This window comes from Numenius arquata, chromosome 6, assembly GCF_964106895.1.
Source record: "Numenius arquata chromosome 6, bNumArq3.hap1.1, whole genome shotgun sequence".
Taxonomy (NCBI): domain Eukaryota; kingdom Metazoa; phylum Chordata; class Aves; order Charadriiformes; family Scolopacidae; genus Numenius; species Numenius arquata.
Window position 1 is genome coordinate 28,979,383 of NC_133581.1, and position 25,748 is coordinate 29,005,130.

Here is a 25,748-nt window from a genome sequence, read left to right on the forward strand (position 1 = left end):
TGAAAAGGTTGGTAGGCTGGGTTCAACAGTAACTCTGGTAACTGTATTAGCATCTTAATTACATAAAATAATAGTGGAAACGTGACAGAAAATATTAAATTGACTTCAAATTACTAAATACAAAGGGGAAAAAAAAAAGGCCCTCGCACAGTACTCCAGAAATACCAGAGGTAGCACTGAGCAAGCAGCGAGACATGACACCGGAGGCAGTGAAGCAGCTGCTGTGCTTCGCTCTGCGGGCGCCGCTGAGCCGACACAGCTGGGCACAGCCCACCATGCACAGGTCTCAGCGAGTCCCTGGCTTCCCGCACCCAGCACCCTTTGCGTGCTCTGGCCACCACGGCACAACGGGAGCTGCCTACGATACTGGGCCACCCTCCGCTGCACAACGTGGACATGCTCTCCGTCTTCTCCCTTGGCTAAGCGTAAGCGGAATCCACGTATCATTGCATCAAAGTTTCTACTTTCCTCCTTCCTGGAAGGATCACTTACTTTTCTGACATTTCCACATCTACAGCCATTTATCACCACACTCGCTAAAAAGGCCGTGCTGAAGCCTCTGAATGTGTGTTCAACAGTCCTCGTGGACAAATGTCACTGTCCACATAAACGTGTGTAACTGCCTGCACAGGCACCAACTTCAGCATCCTCCAACTACCGCACATTTTATAAAACTAGTGTGTTACCAGCTATAGGGTTAAAATAATTTCCTTTAAATTAGAAGTATTTTCATCCTTGTACAGCAGAGTCAGCCAGTGGATAAGAGAAGTGCTTAAGCGGCTCAGCTAAGTGGAGATAAGTGTTGCTTTTGCAGTACGTTGCCGTCACCTGTATGAGACACATGAATGCAACCTATGACACTTCAGAGCAATCAGTCCTGGGGAGCATTTCAGCATTGCAGTACGCTACAAATAAACAGTGGTAAGTGTCAGAAGAGTGCACGTAGTCTTTAAATGGCACAAACAAATTCTTAATGAAAACGCTTTTTCTCACAATACCTGCACAATTTCATGAGAAGCAACAGCTTAAGCTCTTGCAGCAGTTTGAAATATTATCTGTCAAATGTAATTTTCAAGTCGAGAACAGACTATCTGTCCTCTTATGTATTACCTCATTAACGTGTGCCTAGCACGCCAACTTAGAACAGATGGGAGGCTGACTGGACCTGTCTGGTATGACCTAGGGGACAGTTTACAAGGTTTACCACAGTTGCAGCATCAGAAAGAACATTAAGGTTTAAATAACAAATAACTATATTCAGATGCAAATACAGTACACCAGGTTTGCTAACATTAAGCTCAGCCACATTCTACAGCACAGTTTATTTGCAGTGAAGGCCAGCATATTTCTCACTGACTGCTGGAACACAGCAATATAAGAGATTTTGAAGTCTACACAAAAATCACAGTTCAGAGCTTAGAAACACATCATAAAAGTACCTGAAATTATATTTCAGGATGTATATCATACTTCTGTTTTATGTGCAATCTTCAGTTTTAAGTACTCAGCACAAAGAAACACTGCTTACAAATTTCTGATGTCTACCGTTATCAGTGACAGTTAATTACACTTGTTTTCATGCATCTGATTTTTATGCATTAGGTATAATTTACTGTATCACTAGGTGTAACTCTCCCAGTAGACATCCAGATCAACAGGAACAGTAACATAAGCAACACATAAAGGGAAAACACATACAGAAAGATCAAACAAAGCACTCACATGCCTCAAATGCAATGTCGACAGAATTTAGGTAATGACATCTAAAAATGCCCTTCAGCTCTCTTCCTCGGCTCTTTTCTCCAGCCTACTCACTGAGTCCCATTAGAGGTCACAGAATATCTCAAGTTGGAAAGGCCCCATAAGGATTATCGAGTCCAAATCCCTGCCCCTTGCAGGACTTCCTAAAATTAAACTATATGACTAAGAGAGTGGCCCAGATGCTTTGAACTCTGACAGACACCTGTGTTTTGCACAGAAACCTTGAGAAACTGCAAATCTTTCATAGAATCTCAGAATTGTCGAGGTTGGAAGGGACCTTTAAGATCGTCTAGTCCAACCATCAACCTAACTCTGATAAAAACCAGCACTAAACCATGTCTCTAAGCACTATGTCTACCCGTCTTTTAAACACCTCCAGGGATGGTGACTCAACCACTTCCCTGGGCAGCCTGTTCCAAGGCTTAATAACCCTTGCAGTGTAAAAATGCTTCCTAATATCCAATCTGCAACCTCCCCTGGCACAACTTGAGGACATTTCCTCTTGTCCTATCCCCTGTGACCTGGGAGAAGAGACCGACCCCCACCTCTCCACACACTCCTTTCAGGGAGTTGTAGAGAGCGAGAAGGTCTCCCCTCAGCCTGCTTTTCTCCAGGCTGAACAACCCCAGCTCCATCAGCCTCTCCTCATAACACTTATTCTACAAACCCCTCACCAGCTCCATTGCCCTTCTCTGGACACAATCCAGCACCTCAATTGTCTTTTTTGTGGGAAGGGGCCCAAAACTGCACACAGCACTCGAGGTGGGGCCTCACCAGTGCCCAGTACAGGGGGACGATCACCTCCCGAGTCCTACTCACCACGCTGTTCCTGACACAGGCCAGGATGCCATTGGCCTTATTGGCCACCTGGGCACACTGCTGGCTCATGTTCAGCCCACAGTCGACCAACACCCCCAGGTCCTTTTCTGCCGGGCAGCTCCAGCCACTCTGCCCCAAGCCTGTAGCGCTGCCTGGGGTTGGTGTGACCCAAGGGCAGGACCCGGCACTTGGCCTTGGCCCATCCATCCAGCCTGTCCAGACCCCTCTGCAAAGCCTTCCTACCCTCCAGCAGGTCGACACTCCCACCCAACTTGGTGTCCTCTGCAAACTGACTGAGGGTGCGCTCGATCCCCTCGTCCAGATCACCGGTAAAGATGTTAAAGAGAACCGGCCCCAACACCGAGCCCTGGGGGACACCACTCGTGACCGGCCGCCGACTGGATTTCACTCCATTCACCACCACTCTCTGGGCCCGGCCTCCAGCCACTTTTTAACCCAGCGCAGAGTCCTCCCGTCCAAGCCACGGGCAGCCAGTTTCTCCAGGAGGAGACTGGGGGAGACTGTATCAAAGGCCTGCTAAAGCCCAGGTAAACAACATCCACAGCCTTTCCCTCAGCCACCGAGCGGGTCACTTTGTCACAGAAGGAGATCAGGCTGGTCAAGCAGGACCTGCCCCTCATGAACCCGTGCTGGCTGGGCCCGATCGCCTGGGTGTCCTTCATGCGCTGGAAAATGGCTCAGTGAGCACCTCCCCCAGCTCCCTCAGTACCCTCGGGTGGATCCCATCTGGGCCCATAGACATTTTTATATCCAGGTGTTGGAGCAGGTGCTGTCAGCTGGAATAAATGGAAAACAAGCTGCCTCAGTCTGTGTGGGACTCTCAGTCCCACTCTCCTCATGCCCAAGTGCCCCACAAGCCTGCCAGGGAATCCCACAGAAAGCACTGAATTCCACAAAGAGCTTCTGGCTTGAAGCCACCCAGGTCCATGGAAATCAAGGCAAGAGGTACACGTCATCACCATACCCTGCATAATTGTCTGCTAGTGAAGCACTTGTCCAGGAGTTGGGGAAGAGTTTACTCTCCCTCACTCTAATAGAAATGAAACCTAGAGCTCTGCTTCTTTCTGAAAACAAACAAACAAACAAGTCTTTATCCTTTCCATCCACAACTGAACACCTGGGAAACATGGGAGCAGAAAAGCAAGCACAAGGATGCATAACTCCTTGTGTTAGTAGTTACAGCTAGCAGCCGTAAGATGGGAAGTATATTGCCTGTCTTCTGCTCCAGCTGTGTCAGGTGCTTTTGTTTTTTTCCTTTTCTTTCACCTGATGAACATTTGATGCAACGGGTACAATTACTCAGTGGATCAAACCTGAACTTCGGAGCTATTTCTGAACTCCAGTACTTTTACAGCAATAAAAGAATAAATAAATAATGGAGCACTCAAAATTACTTGGCAATAACCATTAGCAACCACTTACAGGTTCCCACTCATTTTTATTTTGGCTCTGACTGCTTCTCTGTGATGTCACTGAAAATTAGTTTCTAAATCTTCTTCTAAGCCCACTCTATTTGCCGAGGATTCAGAGATAAGCGGTAGGTGGATTTGGCCGTTCAGTCATCCTTTCTTCAGAAACGATGAATTCAACCTCCCCCTGATACCCACAGCAAAAGATGAATGCTTACTGTCTGTGTTTATTCTAACCTGGGTGATATAAACACAGCAAAGCATATTCAGCACGAAGCTAAAAAAACTAAATGCCTAATTATCTAAGAAGTCTCATTGGAGTCAATCACTTACTTTTAGTTAGACGCATACCTTGCTCAGTCAGGTCTAAAATTACCACATTAAGAATTTTCTCACTTGTCTCTCTCCGAAGGCTAAGGGAATACTGCGCCGTGCATGCAGGACTGATTTGATTACCTCAATCTTTTATTGGGAAATAACGTATGTCATGGCAATGTCAGACGACTATTGTTTCCTTTGTTCTGTTCAGAGGGAGGAAATAATAGGTGTCAGGAAAGCAGTACAACCATGTGTCTCAGTAATAAAAGTGGCATATTAATGAGCATCCGTAAACCATTTTAATTAATGCAGGGGAATGGATATTGCCTATTTAAACTCTGCAAGTGTTCTAGTAGCTCCACACCCAACTGCCATTTGATTCCATCCCAGGGCTTTCCATTCACAGCAGCTCCTTCGCAAAGCCATCAGACACTGTGAAATCATACGCTCAAGGGAATGGGTGGATACATTTTAATAGTACAAGTGACAGTTGAGAAGAGTCATCCAGTCTCTTCATCAGTGGCAGCAAATGCATCCCATAGTCTACGGGAGGCATATACTTATACCCTTGAGGCTACAACATAATTAACAGGCTACAGAGGAAGATGAATAAGATGGACGTGCACAAAGGTATGGATGTGTATAGCTTGTTTTTTTTTAACAACAAAGGTACATTTGCAAATTTTCCACCGTTTTAAAATCTCAAGCCCTGCTTGATGGGCCTGTGTATCATGTAGCCTTCAAATAAACACCCAGTTTTGAAGTTTAGCTTCAAAAATCCAGCCTGACAATTCCCGTCTTTAGGCACATAACTGAAGGGAAAAAAAAAAAAAAAAAAAAAAAAAAGAAAGGAAGAAAACTGCAAGCCCCATCAAGGTGACACACTAAGATGCTTGAGTATTCATCGGCAGAATGACAACTCAGGTCATAGCTCTGGGCCTTCAGGAATACCTAAATAAAAACTCTTAGTTTTTATGACATATAAATTGTTCACTTGTACTCTTGGATGACTGAATTTTAAATCATGTTGAAAAGTGGGACCCCTTCAATTCCCACCTCTACTTGGTTTACTTTAACTTCTAACTCCCTCTGCACTTAATGTGTCCTAAGCTATTTTAATTCACATTCTTCTTGTAGTTCGTGTACTGAATTCACCTTATAATTCATTTTGATGATACAATCTTCAAAGCACCATTTGGTTTTTTTACTAGGTTCTGGAATAGATTCTTTTTCACTGCAGCATTTCTTTCAGGTACCATTCACAGTATACTGTTTAAGCTTGCCATTAGTCTTATACTTAGCATATGCTCGCTTAGCATAGCCACATTTATTATTTTTATCGTTAAACACTTTAGATAAGAACTCTTTACACACACAGGGGTGCCTCAACTTTTCAGCATGTTGCAGAGGCTAAAATACCAGCACCACTGTGAAACAGTTGAACTGGAGAATCTTTCCAGATAGAAATATGCAAATTACCCCATCAAACATCCTGCATGGCTTCCAGATTTGCCATTTTCAGTGCTCAACAAATAAATGCAACCTCCAAAATCAACAAGCCAACTAATGTAACTCATGCAAACAAAGCAAGCAATACCTACATGCAGGGCAATCCAAGTTTTCCTTAGTATAAAATACCATTTTCAGTAATGTGGGCCAGTAAATAATTTGTTACATTTGTCCTGTGCTGGATATCTACCAGAAGCAGCACTGTAGCAAAAAATCCATTTATTTGTCAAAAATAAGTAACAGGTAGATTTATTTTTTTTTTAGATTCTTTGGACCCCCACTCCGACACAGAGATTTGAAGGATATGCCTTTTGCCATGTCTCTGAGTTATCTCTGTTTGCAGATGTTTAATCACACTCTCTTAATATTCTTCCAGCATTCAGCAATTTTCACAATGGTGCACAACCCAGACCAAGGCAAGAGAGGACAAAGCCACAGAGGAAAGATGCAGCTGGGGAACAGTGGGAACAGGAAGATAATGAGAACTGCAGGAGCTGCAGAGAGGAAAGTCAACTGTAATGTACTTGCCTGGGAACCTGGAAATGAACTCCTTTTTCCATATCCTCCTCCAAAGGCAAGACCACAAAGAGTAACATCATGCTCCTCACGTCATGGGAAAACATAAGAGAGCACTACAGGCCCTTCCTGAAAACCTGGACAACTAAACCACCACACGACACTGATACTGGAGAGATAACGTAAAGGCAGCTAAGGTACATGTTCACTCCATGGACAACATTTGATAAGAACAACACAGATTGGTTTCTGAAGGACCTGGTAACCCTAAATTCAGTACAGACACTGGGACAGTAGCTAATAGTAGCAAGGTCACACAATGAACAACAAAAATAATAAACACTGAATACCTACTTTCAGGACTTCATCTCCTTCACCAATTGATGTGGCTATACTGTGCACTGAATGAGGCAGGGGGACCAAAAAATCCCCACAACACCCGTGACTTTATCAGTAAGGCCTGTACTTCAGCAGTGGATGCCAAGTGACTTAAGACTGAATAGATGACCTAAATTTTAAATATTCCCTAATGCTTGATTTTGGAGTCTTAACGTTTCTTCTGGTTTTCCAAAGCCAAAAGGTATTGATAGTTTTAAAATTCCTAAAATTTAAAATACTTTTGATAGTTTCTATGGGGAAATCACAGCCCAATGGCTTAGGAATGAGCCTATCAGTATGGGAAGAGAGTCTGAATCCTGGATCAGGTACTGATTGCGTGTGTCACGTTTGACAAATCACTTAATGTTTTCACTTTGATTTATTGCAGTGTGGGAAATTCATAGGAACAGGAGCCTGAAGGAAGTTTTCTGGCTGGAGTCTATCCCACTGCTACGGTAAAGAACAGCCCCACAAACCCCCTGTGAAAATTTTAGTGTCCTTCTTTGTAAAGATAAAAAAATACGTAAATAAATGGCTAATATTATCCTTACCTGAAAGGGATTGCTCTAATAATGATCTCAGCTAGAAGAACATAAAAATAAATCAACTAGGTCATTCCAGAGGGCCTAATATAGCCCAGCACCCTCTCTCTGACTACAGCCCATAATGAATGTCAAGGGAAAGAATAGGGCAAGGATCTGGTGACACTTCCTATGTATTCCCCATGACCTTCCTCAAACCAAGGCTTGTGCACCCACTGGCTGGGATTTTCTTCTGATGCGCAGCAGCTTTTTCAATCTGTCTAGCCTCCTCACCACTCTGTAACCAAGGGCTCTCCAGATTCATTATGTGCTGTGTGAAGAAGTACTTCCTTTCTGCATTGGGGTGACAGTGCAGTACTCCTGTTGCCAAAAACAGTAACTGCAATACTCTTATTTTACATTTAGGCAAGATATTTATATCCAGTTTTCAGTATTGTTTGGTTATGCTCTACAGGGAGTAGAAAGAATTTCATGGTTTTGGTGTCCTCTTGCCTTTTAATGTGCCTGTTCCATATACATTAATCCTGAAATGGTTGCACACGGTAACTGATTTCACAAGAGAGCGAGCGCTGTGCTGCTGTTGCTATTTTGCTCCTATTGCAGCAGAAGAATCAAGCCCACGCTGCAATAGGCTTTGTGCAGTGCTATATTTCAAGAAGCTCTTACTGAACTCCTTTGTCCCTCCCACCATGAGAAAATAAGTACTTTGTTCCAAATAATTGCATGGCAAGCTCCTAGGGCAGGCCAGGAGAATCGCAGATCTAAACAGACTGGGTTTCACACATCATAAGGATTACAAGTTAAAAGCAGACAGTACTGCAGACCAAATGACCGACCATGATGTCTATTGCTCTACTGCCAAAAAGGCAGTAAAGCATAGGGAATGAGTGTGAATTCTTCGAAGGAAGGGTGTGTTTGTGGGCTCAATAATTGATAATTTTTTTTCAAATTTTAATTTTTAATACTACAGGAAGAAAGAAAAAAGTACTAATTTGGGTAACATGAATGAACCGTTACAGTAGCATTAGAAAGCTTCTTGACTTCAGGAGACCCTGGATTGGGCTCCTCGAGGGGTTCTGTGACAGAAATCTAGGAGGTAATACAACTGCTGCAAACAGAAGAAGTTAGTGATTGAGATGATCTCAAACAGAGTGCGGAAAATAAATACAATGTATGGTGCAGATATTAAATATAAACCAAAACCTTCACATTTTTGCCTTTATTAACTACTCTTTTTAAAGAAAAAGCAATGAATATTGAAATAGTCCCATGTTCCTATACAGCCCAGTTTTACTGCCCAGGAGATTGGGGGGAACATACCTGCTAACTTGTCATCACCTTGTAATTCTTTTTTGTACATGCTGTATAGGCCCATGAACCCAGAGTGAACTGCAGATTCTAAACGAACAAATATAAACCAAAGCAGCAGGAGACAATAAGCAAGTGAGTCAACAAGAGAATCTCAGGTTCAGAATCTGAACCTAGAAACCCTCATAAACATTCATGAGTAGGTCTGCTGAGCCCTTTGGACTTACTCATACAAGCAGAAAAACCTGTCAGATTAAGACTTAAAATATTTCAGATAAGTACAGTGTTTCCTTCCTTTTATACAGATACAATAGTTGCTCTGGACTAGACCACTTCAGCAAGCACAAATCAGTACTACACTCTTTTTAAATTAGCTATAAATCTAGAGCGCCGAGACAATCTGTGACAGCAAAGAGATCAGGATCTGGATTCTGACAACTTACATTAATCATGCTTTTTAAACGATCTATTTCCATAACTGATGTGCATTCTAAATCATCTTGAACAATCTCACACCCAGAATAGGATCCAATCAACAGGGAATATTGTGCCTTTAGAGAGGCTGTAAAGTTAGACCGAATAGCAGTGGATATGTACAGCTTAGCTCTTACTGCAAAAATAATTACACCTGAATTTCAACATCTCACACAACTAAATCTAGGCGATGATGTTTTAAGGGCAAGAAAAAGTTATCGTAACTCCTCTTAATTTCATCAAAATTATTTTAAATCATCATAGTCCAAAATCAAGCCAAGAACAACGTTAGAACTGAAGGATCTTAAAAAGTTTATGGCAAATACTTTACAAAGGGAGTTTATAAAACTCAAAATCCAAACTCAAACATAGCAATTGTAATGAATGTACCGTAGTTGATAACTATCTAATCATGAACAAAAATACAAAGATTCTTACATTAAAACTTCAATTTTTTTTATTAATATGGTGGATTTAGGACTGTATAAATGTAGTGGCTTTAATCATACTGTCTTGATATCCAGTGCCTTACACTTGCTGTGGCATTTTCCACATGCGCCTAGTGACACCAAAATGCATGTGAATGCACTTACCTGCTTTTGCAGTGATTTGTTCACTATGTATTAGATATAAGGAACCACACAAAGCTCAAGACTCTGAAGAATAAAGACGAGAATCTCAGCATGAGTCAAAACTCCCATATTCTTTCCTGAGACTTGTGAATATTACACTAAAACAGCAATTAAAGCTGTAATAAGGCATATCAACCATTGAAAGCCTTATAGCTACAAAAATCAAAGGCTACAGGGAAAGACGTGTTTGTTCCTTTCCATTTTAGTCTTGGCCTACATATTATTCATAATGCACTCCCATAGTCCATAAAGGCTTTCAACTCCACCTCCAACAGACACACATACATGCAGAAAACAAACCTAAGTGGCAGTTAGTCACCTTACAGTCATCTGATATGCTTTGATACCAAGATACCAGCACGTCTGTCTCGCGCTGCTGATGTCAAACGTACACACAAAAAAAGCAGAAAACCCAGCACAAAAATAACCAGAGATATTTTTTTTTTCTTCTTCAGCTCTTACTAAAAATACTCTTGAGTATTTTTCATAGTAGGAGAAGTTTCACAGCAGATGAAAATTTCTTTGTCTTTAGTCATCTATTTACTACACCGTCACTATACTGCCTACACACTGGAAGACATACAATTTCTTTCATGGGCACATCCTTCAGATTATTAAATATATTTCAGACTAAGAATTACTGTAAAAAATACTTGTTTGGAAACAAAGAAGAAAACTGCGATGACAGAAAGCTCTCAGACTGACATTTGTTAAAAAAAATCATGCCCATTTAATTATAATTTGTGATTAAAACAATGTAAAATAGGCCAACTTACTGATTTACATCAACCAGATCCAATTTTCAAGCCTGTGATGTATTCTGGTCGTCAGTAAACATTCTGAGTGTATTATGGATAAAGACTCCATATGATTATTCCCATTAATTAATAAAAGAGAAGAGTATCTGTTCAAAATCTGTTTACTTTTCATATCAGGTTCCCAATAAGTTATTCATGAAGTGACCAGTAAGTTCATCAGTAACAGCTACACTCCCAAACACAACTTCCAAGGCAAATATATACAAAGAACAATTAAGAAAGTAAACTGGACTTCCAGATTACACCAGAAGAACTGAGCCACTTAAGAATAATGGCTTTCGTCTTTAAGACTTCACCATACACTGAGTTGTAATCCCTTAAGTATCTACTGTGAAATGCTGCTAAAGGATATAACAAGAGGAGAAAAAAAAAAAATCATATTCTATAGTCTGGCAGAAATAAACCATTCTATAACCTGAATGCTAATTAGAATAAACACTGTTTTGATTTTTATTTCGCAATACCTGGTGTTTCTCTGCCCAGGCATCAGTCATAATGCACAATTTGCTTTAAGGTTTATGACTGTAACTAGATCCACCTCATTTAATCATTCTAATAAATCTACACCTCAGTAGAAACCACTAAATGAGACATTAATAGCACCCTAAATATACCTGTTAGACTATAACAAGTAAAATATAGATGTACAATGAAAAATATTTGCACTTAACTGCTAGACTTCTGTTCATTCCCCACTACAGAGATATACGGAAGAAAGATTAGCTAACAGATCTTGTCCGTGTTTCAGAAAAACTGCCCCTGTTTACCATCTGAGCATATTCAAGGACACTTCTGTTTTTCTGATAATATAGAAGGACTTCTATGGGCAGAATTTATACATTAAAACAAACATTTGGAACAAAATACTAAGAGCCAGGACAAGGCTTGTATGCTACATCTAGGACTCCTTGTACAAAAGAAAACAATTGATTCCAACAAAACCTTGATGGTGACTTGTACCCTCTTCATGCTGAAAAATCAGATCTGCAGCCCCTACAAAATCTGGTGGGTGGGGTTGCCCAGGGAAGTTGTGGATGCCCCATCCCTGGAGGTGTTCAAGGCCAGGCTGGATGGGGCTCTGAGCAACTTGCTCTAGTGGGAGGTGTCCCTGCCCGTGGCAGGGGGGTTGGAACTCAATGATCTTTAAGGTCCCTTCCAACCCGAACCATTCTATGATTCTGGTTTTTTGTTTTAAGGCATTTAATCCCAAACGTCATCAATTATTTTAGGAAACCTGCTGATGTTCCAATATACCTCGGCTCCTTTCTTTGACTTCAGTCTATGGTACAAGACACGAACTCCATACTAAACTTCGAAACTGTAGGACTCTACATCCCACAGCAACTATTCTCTAGCTTCCACCTCACTAAGATAAAGTCCATGATGGAGCACGAGGCTCTTTGCTTTTTAGCAAATGGCACATCCCACTTCAACATGTCATTTCCACAGTGTCTGGTGCAAGGCTGCCAGGTGGAACCGGAACTAGAGCTTATCAAGACAAAAAGCAGAGAAAGACATTTGCCCTGTGGAGATTTTCTAGCCTCCCAGATTCAAGCCCTGCCAAGATTTCACACAGAAACACTGCAGCAGTGCACAGGTCAAGAGCATCTATAGTCTAAATACGGTATTTATTTCTGTATTCAATGTTCCTGACTCTTCACCTAGAGTCATGACAGTCGGTTTTACTCATTTTATACATGACAGCGTTTTATTCTTGCACGCGCAACCCTGTCTACAGGTGACAGGTTATTCATAAACCTGGTTGTCCTAGGAAACTAAGACTTCTTTCATCTAACCATTGCGACTGAAAACTGATTTCCCACAAGGTCCATCCTGACAAGCACACTGCAAAGTGCCATGTAGTCATTTGCCCACCACACCTTTATTATTTACTTTTTGTTTTTTTACTAGAACATTCAGTTGTGAAACCAATTTTTATCACCTTTCCCCGCTACCCTTAATTGCCTTTATACTGCACTATTAAATCCTAGCCAGAAATCTAGTGAAATTGCTCCAATTGTCCTCATTCCAACCTCACCCATGAATTCTATAATTCACTTACAGAATTCAAGTAAGCAAGTATGGGATGAGCCTTCCGTTACCTACATACAGTTTCTATTTCCCAAGTCACTCTTAGTTCTTCTGATTTTTTTCAGTTACCTTCAGAGAAAAGGGCAACTCAACAAATCTCCAGATTAAGAATCTCTCTCTATTCAACAAGTTATACCTCTGTCTTCTGTCTTTAGTGCTGTAACTTCTTTCAGCGAAGATCTCCCTATTTTACTTTTCATTTTCTGAAGAAATATTCTAAAATATAATCTACACGTATTCTGTCAAATTTACTAATGGTGGTGTCACAGGGCTGTCCTGCCTTGTCATTTCAGCTCACCTCAGCCTCATTCTCGTCTGATCTATTGCCAAAATTTCAGTGTCCTTCTGAGGTGCTAAAGCTCACTTCTTAAAGTGAAATTGAGAGCACCCACAGGAAATAAGCCTAATTTGTCTCTGTTATACGTTCTATATATTGGTAACTATGTCTTTATAAAGATTTTCTTGTGTTCATCTCCACTTGTCTTTCTGTTTTTATGTCATTTAAACTTTGGCAGTATCTATTTTAATGCAGAAGTGCATTTGGTCTCTGTCTGTGCCCTTTTCCACCACCTTCCTTCATGACACGTTCCACATGTAGTGTGACACAATCCAGTCCTTAATTACAGTCTAGTCTACCACATTTACAGTAAAGCAATTCCTTATACATGAAATTTATTCTTCTACTCAAGAAGTGTGACAGCTTAATTATACAGATTTAAAAAAAAAATAAAATAAAAATTGCTTTCCTCTTCAACATTTGTTTTTTGTTTTTATTTCTAAATCCCCAGCAATCATAATATTCATACCCAGGTTATTTCTGCCCTTTTTATTTCTCCAAACCTTTCACAAAAATGCAAACATCTTAAATTCCTGCCAGAGTAATTTTATTATATTATATTATAAATTCATTATATTTACCAGTAGTTCACCAATTTAACTACACATACGCTTTCTTTTCTAAAATACAAACAACAATATTTTTATAAAGAGTATCACAGGTTTTTATAAAGAGTATCACAATATTATCCAGTAGAGTCAAAGAGGAAAATTACTCTGATTTTATTTTCTGTATCATTGCTAAAATAGATTGTTGAAATAGATTGTAGAATCCGTCACAAAGGCAGTCCTTTTCCCTCATCATAAAACTATCATTTTTCTATTTATGCTTTTGCTGGACAATATTAATAAAATTTCTTATTGAACTACAGAGATATGTTATTTCAGTAGTAGTTGGAACAACTGTTTTGTGTATGCACACATACAACATGTAAACATTTATAAAGCACTTACAGATGACTCGAGGAGAAATGTTTATCCTATCTTCAGACAGTTTTACATTAAGCTTATCACCGTGGCTTATATCTATTTTTTTCCAGTCTATATTGTCTGAAGATAAAGCCCCAAAATTACTACAAGACAACATAAGCAGTTTATAGTTGTCCTGACATGTTCACACCTCTTTCCTTGTGCCAATCCTCTCATTTGTGCAAGGAAACTGCTGCGACTGCTAAGTGATAATGTATCACTGTTAAACTCGGTAAAAAAGAGGCAAAAGTGGTGGGTTTGGTGCTACCATGGGAAGAAGGGGAACATTTCTGAAATTAGCAGTCCGAACTTGTAGAAACCTCAAGTGACCACAGAACCACAGGCTGAGAAACTCAGACCACTACTTTGAGTGTTTTATTATTTACTAAAACGCACACAATTCTATTATTAGCTGATGTGCAGTAGTAACTATTCCATGCAGTCCCAGATTATTCTTATCCATAGTGACTTTAATAATTATTAGAATGCAAACTCCTTTCTATAATCTCCAGGGTTTTTTTTTTTCAATTTATGCTTTCCAGTTCGAATATAAGAAGGTACTTCGTTTCCTCTATTTCCTCATACAACTATCTCAAAAAGGCAACTATAACTACATTCACGTGTGCAATTCAAGGCATACCGAAAGATATGTGTAATATATATTTTATCCACAACTCAGACTTAAACAGGACTTTGAGATTAAAAACATTATTGCATTTCTCCAGTGCAATTTCATTACTTCAACATTACCGGATTACTAAATACGCAGAATGAGTTTCATTTTGAGTTTTTGGCACATTAACCCAAATATCCAGGTGTGCAAACAAAGAAAACCAGTGTGAAAACACAGGTTTTATGAACTAATCCAAACATCCCTGCTTCAAAGAAATATCATTAAGGGTTTGTGTCTTGTTGTGTTATCCTCAGAAAAACAAAATATCACAGTCAGACAGGCTGTTCACTCAGATTTCCCTGAAACTCTAGTTGTCTATGCTGCAGTTTGCATTCATTGCCATCAAAGACTGAAAACATACTACAGTGACTTTCTCCCCAGTATCACCTGTTAATCTTCAATATAGAAAGACCAAGGTTTAACTTGGCCACCGTTTTTGTAACATTTTTGTATTCCTTCTCAAATCACTGTATATGGTTTGTAAAGATTTAAATACAGTGATGCTCTTGTGTAGATGGACAGTACCCAAAGAAAGGCATATCAAAAAGCAATAAGATGGTATATGCTAATTCAGCAGTTGACAGGCTAATCTCAGTGAAGAACTTTAGCTTGAAACAAGAACATCAATCTTTCTTCTCCTTTAAAGGAGTTGCTTGGCCAATTCTCAACATTCTGGAAAATGAATATTCAGTCTCTTGTGCCCCCCAACTAAGTACAGAATATTTTATCCTGTACGTTCCCCAATTTCAATAGTTGTCATTTCAAAAAAATTAAGTTAGTTTTCTATTACTGCAAGTCTGTTTAGAAAGTCAGAAAGTATGCACTCCCAGACAAAACAAAAAATAGCTTTTATGAGAGAAATGTAATTCATAAATGCAGCAGGTACAACTCAATAGTACTTCACGACAGCCCTCACTGAGCCAACTAGTAAATATATGCCCTCCTCTCTTTTTATATAACCTATTTGCTTCTTTCTCTACAGAAACAAAATCAAAAACACACCCTAAATAAACGACCTACCACTTCACACAAAGCATGGCTGACTATCCGTATTTCTTGCTTACATAACAGAGGAATCTTCAAAATACATATTTCAAAGGTAAAGATTTTTAAAAAACCCACCCTAAAATCCCTATTCTTATGCTAGTAGTCAAAAAACAACCATATGATGTTAGCATAAAAGACAATTACCCTAATTCAAAAGGCATCTGATTCATTTTTAAAAGCCAAAGGTGATAGCACATACCATCCACAATTTATAAAACAATGAACATGACTTAAAAGCTGAATGACAGTAGCTCAAATGACAGTATTCGGTGACAGTAAATGAAAAGTACTGTCTCCTAGCATGCCAAAAATATTTTCTTCTTGAGAACTTATGCACAAATCAATTCCCATCATCTCCATGCATACTCCATTTTCCAGATGATAAATCTTACAGTGAATCATTGACAGAATCCAGCCATTGCAAGTTACCAGAACGTAGGTGACTGTCAGAAAATATTAATAGAGTCTGCCACTTTTACGGTGTTGCTAGAGGAACAGACTTACCTCGGCAGATGGTCCCGTTCCCCACATAGCCGGGTTTGCAGGTGCAGCTATGTCCCCTGACAGTGTTAGTACAGATTGCATTCTCATCACAGTTATGCTGTCCGCTGCCACACTCATCATGCTCTACAAGGGGGAAAAAAAATAAAAATTAAAAAAAAAAAAAAAAAGAAAATTACAAGAGAGACAGTGAGCTTTTCAGTGCGATGATGCAGCATTTGAAAACCAAGTGGAAAACAAAGGTTGCCACAATGGCTCAACGTTATGAGTTTGGTGTGGGAGTCAGCTATGGGTTTGCTTCCATTATGAGACTCAACAACGTGCACGGTGACAGTAGATTTTTTAGGTACAAAAAAACGGAAAAAAAAAAAAATAATTGGTGAGAAGGCAAAGTACAGCTATGACAAACATCCATGAAGAGAAGCATCACAGAAAAATATCTGCTGTAAAGATTAACCTTTATATCACTGTCCGTCTCCAACAGTAATAAGCATAAATACAAGGTAAGTGAACACAAGAGGGCCCTTAACAGCACGCTCTTTAAATACACAGTTCAGCTGTCACAGCCACTTCTCTAATGCATGCTGAGCCGACTCTAATAGCATGTGGTAGCATTTTACATTTTTAGAGCACCATTCATACGATCGAACCCCAAAGAGACTCCCAGAAAAATGGGCCATATTTTGCTTTCATCCCACAACTCTAACTGCTGCCACTGAGCCTAATTTGCTGCAGCTCCTGCACTTTACTCTCCTGCTACATTTTGTTCTAGGAAAGCATCAGTTAGAGGTAGCGAGCTACCTGACCCTGAAGTCTCTCACTTCTTCCTGCAAGTATTAGGAGCTTCCCTCATACAGTCGGATTATAAAAAGAAAACCTGAATATTTTACACTTTTGCAGTGGTGGATTTACAGTTTTGTTCAGTGGAATCAAGAGGACGCAATGAAATTTCTTAAAACCATACAAAAGAGACAACAGACATAATCAAAAATCAGAATCTGGAACCCTTCTTGGCAGTCTTCATTTATGCATCTGCAATCATCAGGCTAGTATCCATAAACTCAGAGGTAAAAGGCATCCCTGTCTGGAATTAAGGATTTGCTGAAATATACCAGTGAATAAGGTGTGTTCAAAGGACTACGGACTAAATTGAGCATTCTATAGACCACAGAGAGAGGTAGTGCCTCTACAACATGAGCAAAATACTCATTCATACAGACTCTGAATTAAGCCCTTTGGAAGAGCCTCTCCATTGAGAACACCACGATGATAGTCTTTGAGAGGCTAAAGTTAACCTCTGCAGTGCCCTCACTTTACCACAGTATAGATCGACAGCCAATTCCAGGATAACTCAAGACACGTAGATTTGAATGGCAGATTCCAAGGAACCCTGCAAACCAAATACTTCCGGAATACCACTGATAACCACTTGCAGAACATATAGCCAACATACGTTTTCTATTTTTCAAATACATTTGACAGGAAAATTATATGGATTGCAACCATTTTCTTTTAAAGAGCATCAAAGCGATATATCACTCGCTCACTCTGCTTTTAGCAAGAGACTCTCACACACACACAACTCAAATGTGCTTGGCTTTAGCTGATAAGTTCAGGCTTACATTTATACTTGTTAGTTTATGTTGGTCCCTAGCTCCGCTCAGTAATTCACTTTAGCTCCTTGCCAATTTTCAGACGCCTTATGTATTCGGAATGCTTAGGCTTCTTCAAGGGCTGCCTGTTCTCTCCTTCATCTTTTAAGAAACTGCACCACAGCCTGATTCCTGCCACTCCAGTCTCACGGTGCTCAGCCTGCTGGGTCAGACACAAAAAGCATTGAGCTACCCTCCAAGGAAGTGCTCAGCAGGCAGTTAAAGTTGAACGATGCTTTCCTTTACAAGAAACACCCTCTCCATAATCTCTCCCTCCTCTTTCCGCTTTTATTAATTATTGCCATTAGCTTTCATGTGCTCGTATTCAAACTACAATAAGAATGCCTGCGTGATGGGCTCATGTACACACAAGAAGATTCCTACTCAAATAACTGCCAAAATTAGTTGATTACCTTCTTGGCACTTCAAATATAAACAAAAGATTTCCCAGTGGTAAAATATGTGTTTTGCCAAAATACACAAGGGATTATATTCTGTTATATTGTTCTAGGACTTTGACAACGTAAATAATTGTATTTACCTCTCCTGCAGATGTACAGACGCTGGCAATATTGAAAGATTTAGCACTGACAAAGCTGCTTTCCCACAGTCATACTTAAAAAAAAGAGGTCAGTTTTTCCTAAGCTTATATAACTTGAAGAGTTAGCACAAATCTGACCATGGGAACCTGCCCTTCATGAGACGGCCTCATGCTGCTAGCACAAGGAGGACTAAGGGAACCTCGTCTGCATGAGGAATCCCAAGATTTCTTAGCAGCAATATGGCTGCAATGATGGGAACGTTAAATGAAGTTTTCCCTGGTGTAGAGATGTCTATAGATGTTGCTACAGGCCTAATAAGAATGAGAAAGCATTGATTTTCTGTCAAGGTACAAAAATCTTTTAGTCCAGATGGAAAAATCCTTAAGATTCTGTCAGTAGTGAGCTATCTTAGGTTTTCTTTTCCCTCACAAGGGATCATCCTTTGGAGCACCTGGTGTTCACACTGGGAAGTGAGCATGGAAAGCGGGCTTACGTTTTGTTTAAACTCAAAGGAGGTTATGACTAATTTGCAAAGAACGTCTCTGTCTTACACACATCGCTTTCCAAATCCCCCCCTCAAGCAAATCAGTCAGAACTTGCTTTTGCTTTAATGTTATCATAAATACTACCTGCCTAGAGAGCAATCAAAGACTGGAAGAGAAGGACACTGTGAAACAAGTGAAAGGATTCACAAACTATCATTCCAAAGCACCAAAGAGGGGAGAGCCGAGACAAAAATCTTGAAGTCATATCAACTGAAAATGAGAAGCACAAGAAAGGGGATTCTAAAAGACAAAAGACAAAACCAAATGCAATTTTTTTTTTTTTATACACACATACATATGTAGATATAAATAAATACGCTGCCATGCTCAGGAGCTAGACTGTCATCCTTCGGTTTGACTGAAGTCATCCATCTCTCTGTGACTTCTATCTGTTCTATAATATACAAAAGAGGAGCTTATGCTTGAAGATAAAAAGAACTGGCAGGGTTGCTGAGAAGGACAGCACTGAAGGATGCAATTCCCTGACCCAACAACTCATTCCCCTGGATTATCAATACCCATTTCAAGAAACAGGTACCATTTCAGAAGAACGGTTACAACAGCAGCACCGTTCTTTGCTTACAGTCAAGTTTATTTATGAGATCTCTGTAAATTAAGTTCAGCATTAGTGTTTCTGTTAGTCCAGAATCCTGGTTATTGCTGCCTCTATTCTGTGCTTTGTCTGTGGTAAAGCCGAGAGATCAGGCACTTTTTTGTGCCTCTGTTTCCCTCTATAAAATGAGAATACTGCAGGATTCTACTTTTTTTTCTAGTATTTGCGATTCTTCTGAAATCCTTAGGTACTAAAGATTTTACAGAAAATTATAAGATATCAATCTTTTATTGCAAAAAAAAAGAAAGAATCAATTATCAACTGCTGGTTTACCTTCTACTTAATTTATTTTTCCCACAAGCAGAGGTGAGGTATAAAAGTGCACATCATTTCTGAAGCTTCAACTCCCCTGTCCCTGTTTCCTGGCCACCAAGCTACAGCTAAGGCCAGCAAACTACACATTTAAACCTAACGTTTTCCTTCTGGATAAAAACCTTCTAGAATTTCCAAAAGCTTTCATGAATTTTTCCAAAATCCTCTTATTTTCTGAGTTCACAACTTAACTGGGCCAGCTTGGGAAGCAACAACTATGAAGTTCACTCTTTCCTCAGCATTTACCTGAGGATGGCCATCAGCCTCCAAAAGCACTGGAAAGATCACTGGTAAGAAATTAGTCCTCCTTTTTTCAAAATCATATCTCTGCCCCCTGTGTTGTATGACTCTGTGGAATCATGACACGTATCAACTGTGGGTGTCCTCGATGCATACATTAAAAGCAACGCTTCGGTTTTGAAGAACTAAGACCTTTACAACAAAATCTCTACAGAAAACTATTTGAAAAAGCTGTCACTGGAAAGTCAACCCTGGTTAACTGCTTGCCTCAGGCAACTGAAATTGCATCAACTTGAGCAGAAGTCCACTCTGATGGCACTACAGGTCTGGGGACACTACTGGTTATATGTGGGTAGTTTTACATGATGGCACATGCACAGTAGTTGAGATATTACAGTTCTCTCTACTTTGTTCACAGGCAACCTAATAAAAATAAGTTTATCTTGATGATTAGAATACTCAGGAGCTGTCTGAAAGAATTTGTTTCAATATTACATAGAGATAACTATCACATAAAAAGCAAAGTTAATTCACCAGGAAATAGTTTCAAGGAGATGGTTAGTTGCACATCCTATTATAAGAAGTACCAATGGGTCCTACAAGTCGCAGAAAACCACCTTATACCAAAACACGTGCTGGTCTGTAAGCACATTAATATTAGGGCAAACACAGTATCTCCTTTTTCCTGAAATCCCAAAGAAGAAACTAGTTACCATACAATGCGAAAACACAGACTATTTCCTGTTAAAGTCTCAGTTACGTGAAATGCATAAGAAACTGCTGAAACAAGCACAATTACTGCCACGGAGAGCGATGAGACCACGCTGCATCCCCCTGTACTGGTGTGCTCAAAGCAGACAGACCCCAACCAAGCAAACAGCACACCAATACCTGCAACATCAGCAGCCAACATCTACTGTTTAAGTATGTGAAAAACAACAGCTGAATAATACCTGAGGCAGCAGGAGACCAGGAACACAACTACACTCCATGTCTGCTAACAGAACATGCCTTAGAAAAGGTCAAGCTTCTGCTAATAGCTGTATTAGCTACACCTTCAGCAACAGCAGAATAATCAATCATGATGCATTTCAGCTGTGAAGTCACTTCAATTTTAAACAGACTTTCAGCTTTCTTCAAAACACAGATACCTGCTTAGGCTAATGAAGTTAAGTTAAAGCATCTGCAGGTTGTAGCAGCTCCTGTGCACCTGAAATGAGCTCCACCGTTAATATGTAACCCTGCTGATGGCTGATCGCTTCAGTCTGAAGTATGAACAAGGATATTCAAACAAGACCAAAAAAAGTCAGCAACCTTCAGGCACCCATATTTCAGATCTTCCAGATCCCCAATTTTCTAGCCTAATCTTACTGAGGAATCACATAACTACCTTTCTTTGTGATATTGTGATAAAAATACCTTCTGTTCTTGGCTAAACCGAACTGGAAGAATGGAGTCAGAAAAGCAGTGGGGGCAGGGGAGAGGGTGCCACGCAAAGATTTTGTCTGCCTGAGGTAAGGTACTCTGCATAAAGACACCCCCACCACACTGCAAAGCCATTTGTAAGTAAAAACAACCACATAAAAATCATTCAGAACACATGCAAAGTAAAAAAGGATTTATTTGTCATGCATTTACAAATACAGATGCACAAATACCTAAATGTATAAATAAACAATTATAGGTAAATACAAATTTTCTCCATTCGTACGTACATAAAATGTAGTGTTTGTGAAAGGTTCTAGGCAGCTCCAAATTAGCATCAGAAGAACTGTCAGTAATAAAAAATGGCATATTTCTACACTCTCGAAGTTTTGGGTATTGTAAATACCCACGTTTTTTAATAAAGATACCTTCTCAACAGAATCTTTTTCTATTCATTATACAAGAGGAAGATGGTCTTTGCTTAAAATTTGTGTGTATATTTTTTTAAAACAATTTTTCAGAGGTACTACAGAATTTATAGGATGCTTCTGCTTTCCCATGCTGAAAGAGACAGCACCATTACTGGATTTTTATGGGCTCTAAAGGCAGGATCTACTTGGCTTTAGCTTTCTCTTTTTTGTTTTCTTTTTTCTTTTCTGCAAATGCTTGGAATATCTCAAGTATTCGTATTGTTGTACACTTTGTCTAAAATATTTAATAGAAAATTAGAACCATAGATTGAAAATATATAGCAAGCAACACAGAGTAAAGCTAAGAACCTTTTGATCAAGAGTCATAATTAACTATAACACCAGGTTAGTTCTCCCTTGCACAGTTCGAAATCCTACAATGGATTTCAAACTTATAATTTCTAAAAGTTACGTTTGACACAAGATTTATTTTTTAGTAGAAGTCCTAACCATTTTATCTTCTTTAAGTAAGGATGCTCTTTGGAAGAGGACTGCCACTGGAATGCAATTACTGGAGGCATATCCCATTAAATGGTCTTTCACCATAGCTACTCTCACTTCTCATTACAAGAGAAGGCCCCAATTTAAACTTGCTTACAAGATGGAAACAATTTTCTTATTGTAAGGATTTGCTTCCATTAGTTCCTCAAAGCCTTCATACTTGAATAATAAAACATTCATCTTTGGCAAACATTGTGCAACGATTCCGACTATTTCTATTTATTCTCATTTTTACAACATTGACAGGAAATCTAAGTTGATCTCTAAATTGTTGAGATGACAGTTTGCTTCTTGGGTATGTAACCACAAATACAGCAAACGTTTCTATACACCAAGAGACTTACAATAGAGAGACAACTCACTTATAGAATAGCAAGGTCATCAAATGCTACCACTGTTTATTAACAGAGAGGCCGTTTGTATAGAATACCTGCCCTAATGTATAATTTAGTTAGCTATCTGGCAACAGTTAGCAATGGCCTTTGAAAACTCCGAAAGGAGAAAGCCATTTCTCAAAATACTTTTAAAAAGAAGCAACGCTTTGTTGCAGGATTCAAATATCTAGGTAATAACTAAGGCTTTCAAAATGAGAGATTAAAAAATTGAGTTTAGGAAGAATTGTGGACTTAGTAAAATCAGGATTTCAGCTCATAAGAAGTTCTGGTGAAACAAAAGGGATAGCTTTTAAATAGACTGAATAAAAGGAAGCATTATTCTCAACACACAGGAGGAATCTCCCCCAGAAAACCAGGGCAATTAGAAACAAGATGCATACATCAAACAAGAAATTACATTGCAGATGGTAAGCTGGTGAAAAATAATAGCTAATTGTGAATCCAGACAACCCTGAAAGGGAAAAAAAACCAAAAACAAACAAACCCAAAACAAACACTATTTTTCCCTGCTCACAAGAATTACAGAAACAAAGTAAAGTTTATGCCCATTCTGAACTTCAGTCATCCAGGTTCACCCTTCCAATCTCCACAAGCAAAGAGGAAGAAGGAACAGGGTGCAGAACAGAAAAGCCCCACTGTTCCTTGGCATTGCATGCGTGCTCCTTGGCATAAGGACATGCTGCAACTTTAAGAGCAGTTAAATGTACAGAGTACGGGCAGAAATGCCAGATTTGCAGGTCTTCTAAGAAGAAACTAAAATGCTATTGTAATTTACGACACAACAAACAGCTTCTGGTGTTAACTATGAAATTATTTAGACTGCATTCTCAAAGAGTAGACATATGCTACTCTTGGGTAATTAGGAAGAAATAGTAGGATTTAATTTGAGCATAAAATTCTGAATGTGCACGCAGTGGCCTGTCTGAATAAAACCTCTTGAATATTTCCTTTTGGATCATAAACTAAAATTCCTTCTTTAGTTTTCTGGCATCTGGTTAGATTCTGGTCACATTCACCTATTTACGATCTTTTTATTTTATTTTGTTCTAATTTATTCTAATAAAGTAATCTGCCTAGAACTGTCTAGAAACAACATACAAAACAATGATTCATGTTCCTAAACTGATATTTAAAGAGAATCCCTGAGATTTGTCTCAGTGACTCAATTTCAACTTTAATTATTAGTTCGTTTAGTTTAGATTTTCACACCACAACGAAATCTTCTTTGTAGTCATGTATTAGAAGATCATAAACAAAACCCACGTAATCTTATTCATGCATTTAATATGTATCATAACTAAAATGATATACAGATATATCATGGGGAAAACAGACTAAAACTACTATCTCATCCTAAAGAGGCCAGGATGCAAACATGGGCAATAATGGGACGTCATTTGGTATGATTTCAATGTTCAGTAAGTGAAGTTTTTACAACTCATCCCTTCTGCACTGAGATGCTTGGCCTTCTTTATTTCCCCTCAGCAAGAAGCAGAAAGCAGACATGAATGCAAAGGTCTGTATTATGTTCCCGTATATACAAACTTCATTATTTATTGCCAAAAAATTGACCTTACTAATGATCCTTATTCCTATGAATCCCATAAGTTCCACTCTTACATTATATATATAGACAGAAAAAGAACAACAGTGGATGATAAAAAGATATACTATAAAAATAAGAGGGTAGTACACAAAACATTTCATAAGCCAATATTTTTCATAAGGAGCTTCTGTTTTCCCTTTTATGCTTACCTTAATTTAACATACAGAGACCTAAAGTGTATTGAGTTGAAACTATTTTTGAATAGTCAAGGAAGAAGCATTTGCTATTAAGATTGGATGATCTACCCTCTTTAGTAATCCAGTTTACACCTTCAGCGTTTGCCTTCACACAGTCCTGTTTAACCCCATTTTTCATATTATACTCTTAATTATGTGAATAAACCCAATGCATAAAAGCAGAAGTCAGGTCCTGTTTGATACCACTAAAATACCGGATACACTTAAAATTTTATTTTATGTCAACACAAGACCTTTTGCTGGCAGCTATTCACACCATAAGTAGGCTAAAGAGCCTGTGCACGAGCATGCTTACGACGTATCCAGTTCTGCAATCTGAAGGAGTTCTGCTCTACCACGTCCCCTCTTGCACCGAACGTCTCCATGTCATCCCCTCAGTTTTTGAGACGGACAGACAAGAAGTGCCCACAGGATTCAAAACACCAGAACATCATGGGTTTATACAATAGCGTAATAACGTATTTCATTTTGTTCTCAATGACTTCCCCAAAGGATCTCACTATTCTGCTCATCTTTGACCACAGCTGAGCAGTGAGCTGACATTTTCAGAGAACTATCTGCAATAATTCCAGTATCTCTCTCTTCTCTGAATGGTAACAGCTAGTTTAGAGCATTTGTATATATAGCTTTTTTTTTTTTTTAACCAAGGGAAAGGTACTTTATACTCTGATCCTCTCTTCTGCCTCACTACATTATACAAACAACTGGCAATAGTACCCATTTGAATTTCCATGAAATGAGTTTACTGAACAGTGACAGGAAATTCTGAATTGTTACAATAAAAATGCTTATTTTTCCCTAAATCAAGATGAATAATAGGTAGTCTTGCTGACGGTAACGTTGCATTTGCTTTCTGCAAGAGGAGGAGAAAAAAAGAAGTGGATCTCTTGCTAACAGGGTGTAAAGTATTTGCACATATATCTTAAATGCCTATGTAACATTGTTAGGAAGACAGACATGTAGTTTTATTTTTTTCTGAACACAATACTATAAAAGATAACAAGAAAGCAAAGGAAAAAGAAGAAAATGTAAAAAAGTTAAATCCTGAAAAACTGTGCTTAAGGCTTGGACACATTGCACCCTGATAAGAAGCTCCCCAAGGTTAAAGAAAGAACAGGATTGAACAAA

The 25,748-nt window shown here is 39.2% G+C and overlaps 1 protein-coding gene across 1 annotated transcript in view; it reads right to left on the reverse strand.

Moving 5' to 3' along the window:
• NELL1 (neural EGFL like 1) overlaps positions 1-25,748 on the reverse strand; it is a 308,797-nt gene that overhangs the window by 101,489 nt on the left and 181,560 nt on the right. The window contains exon 14 of the mRNA XM_074148724.1: positions 16,126-16,248. Coding sequence (XP_074004825.1) covers positions 16,126-16,248 — 123 coding nt within the window. The remainder of the gene's footprint in view (positions 1-16,125; positions 16,249-25,748) is intronic.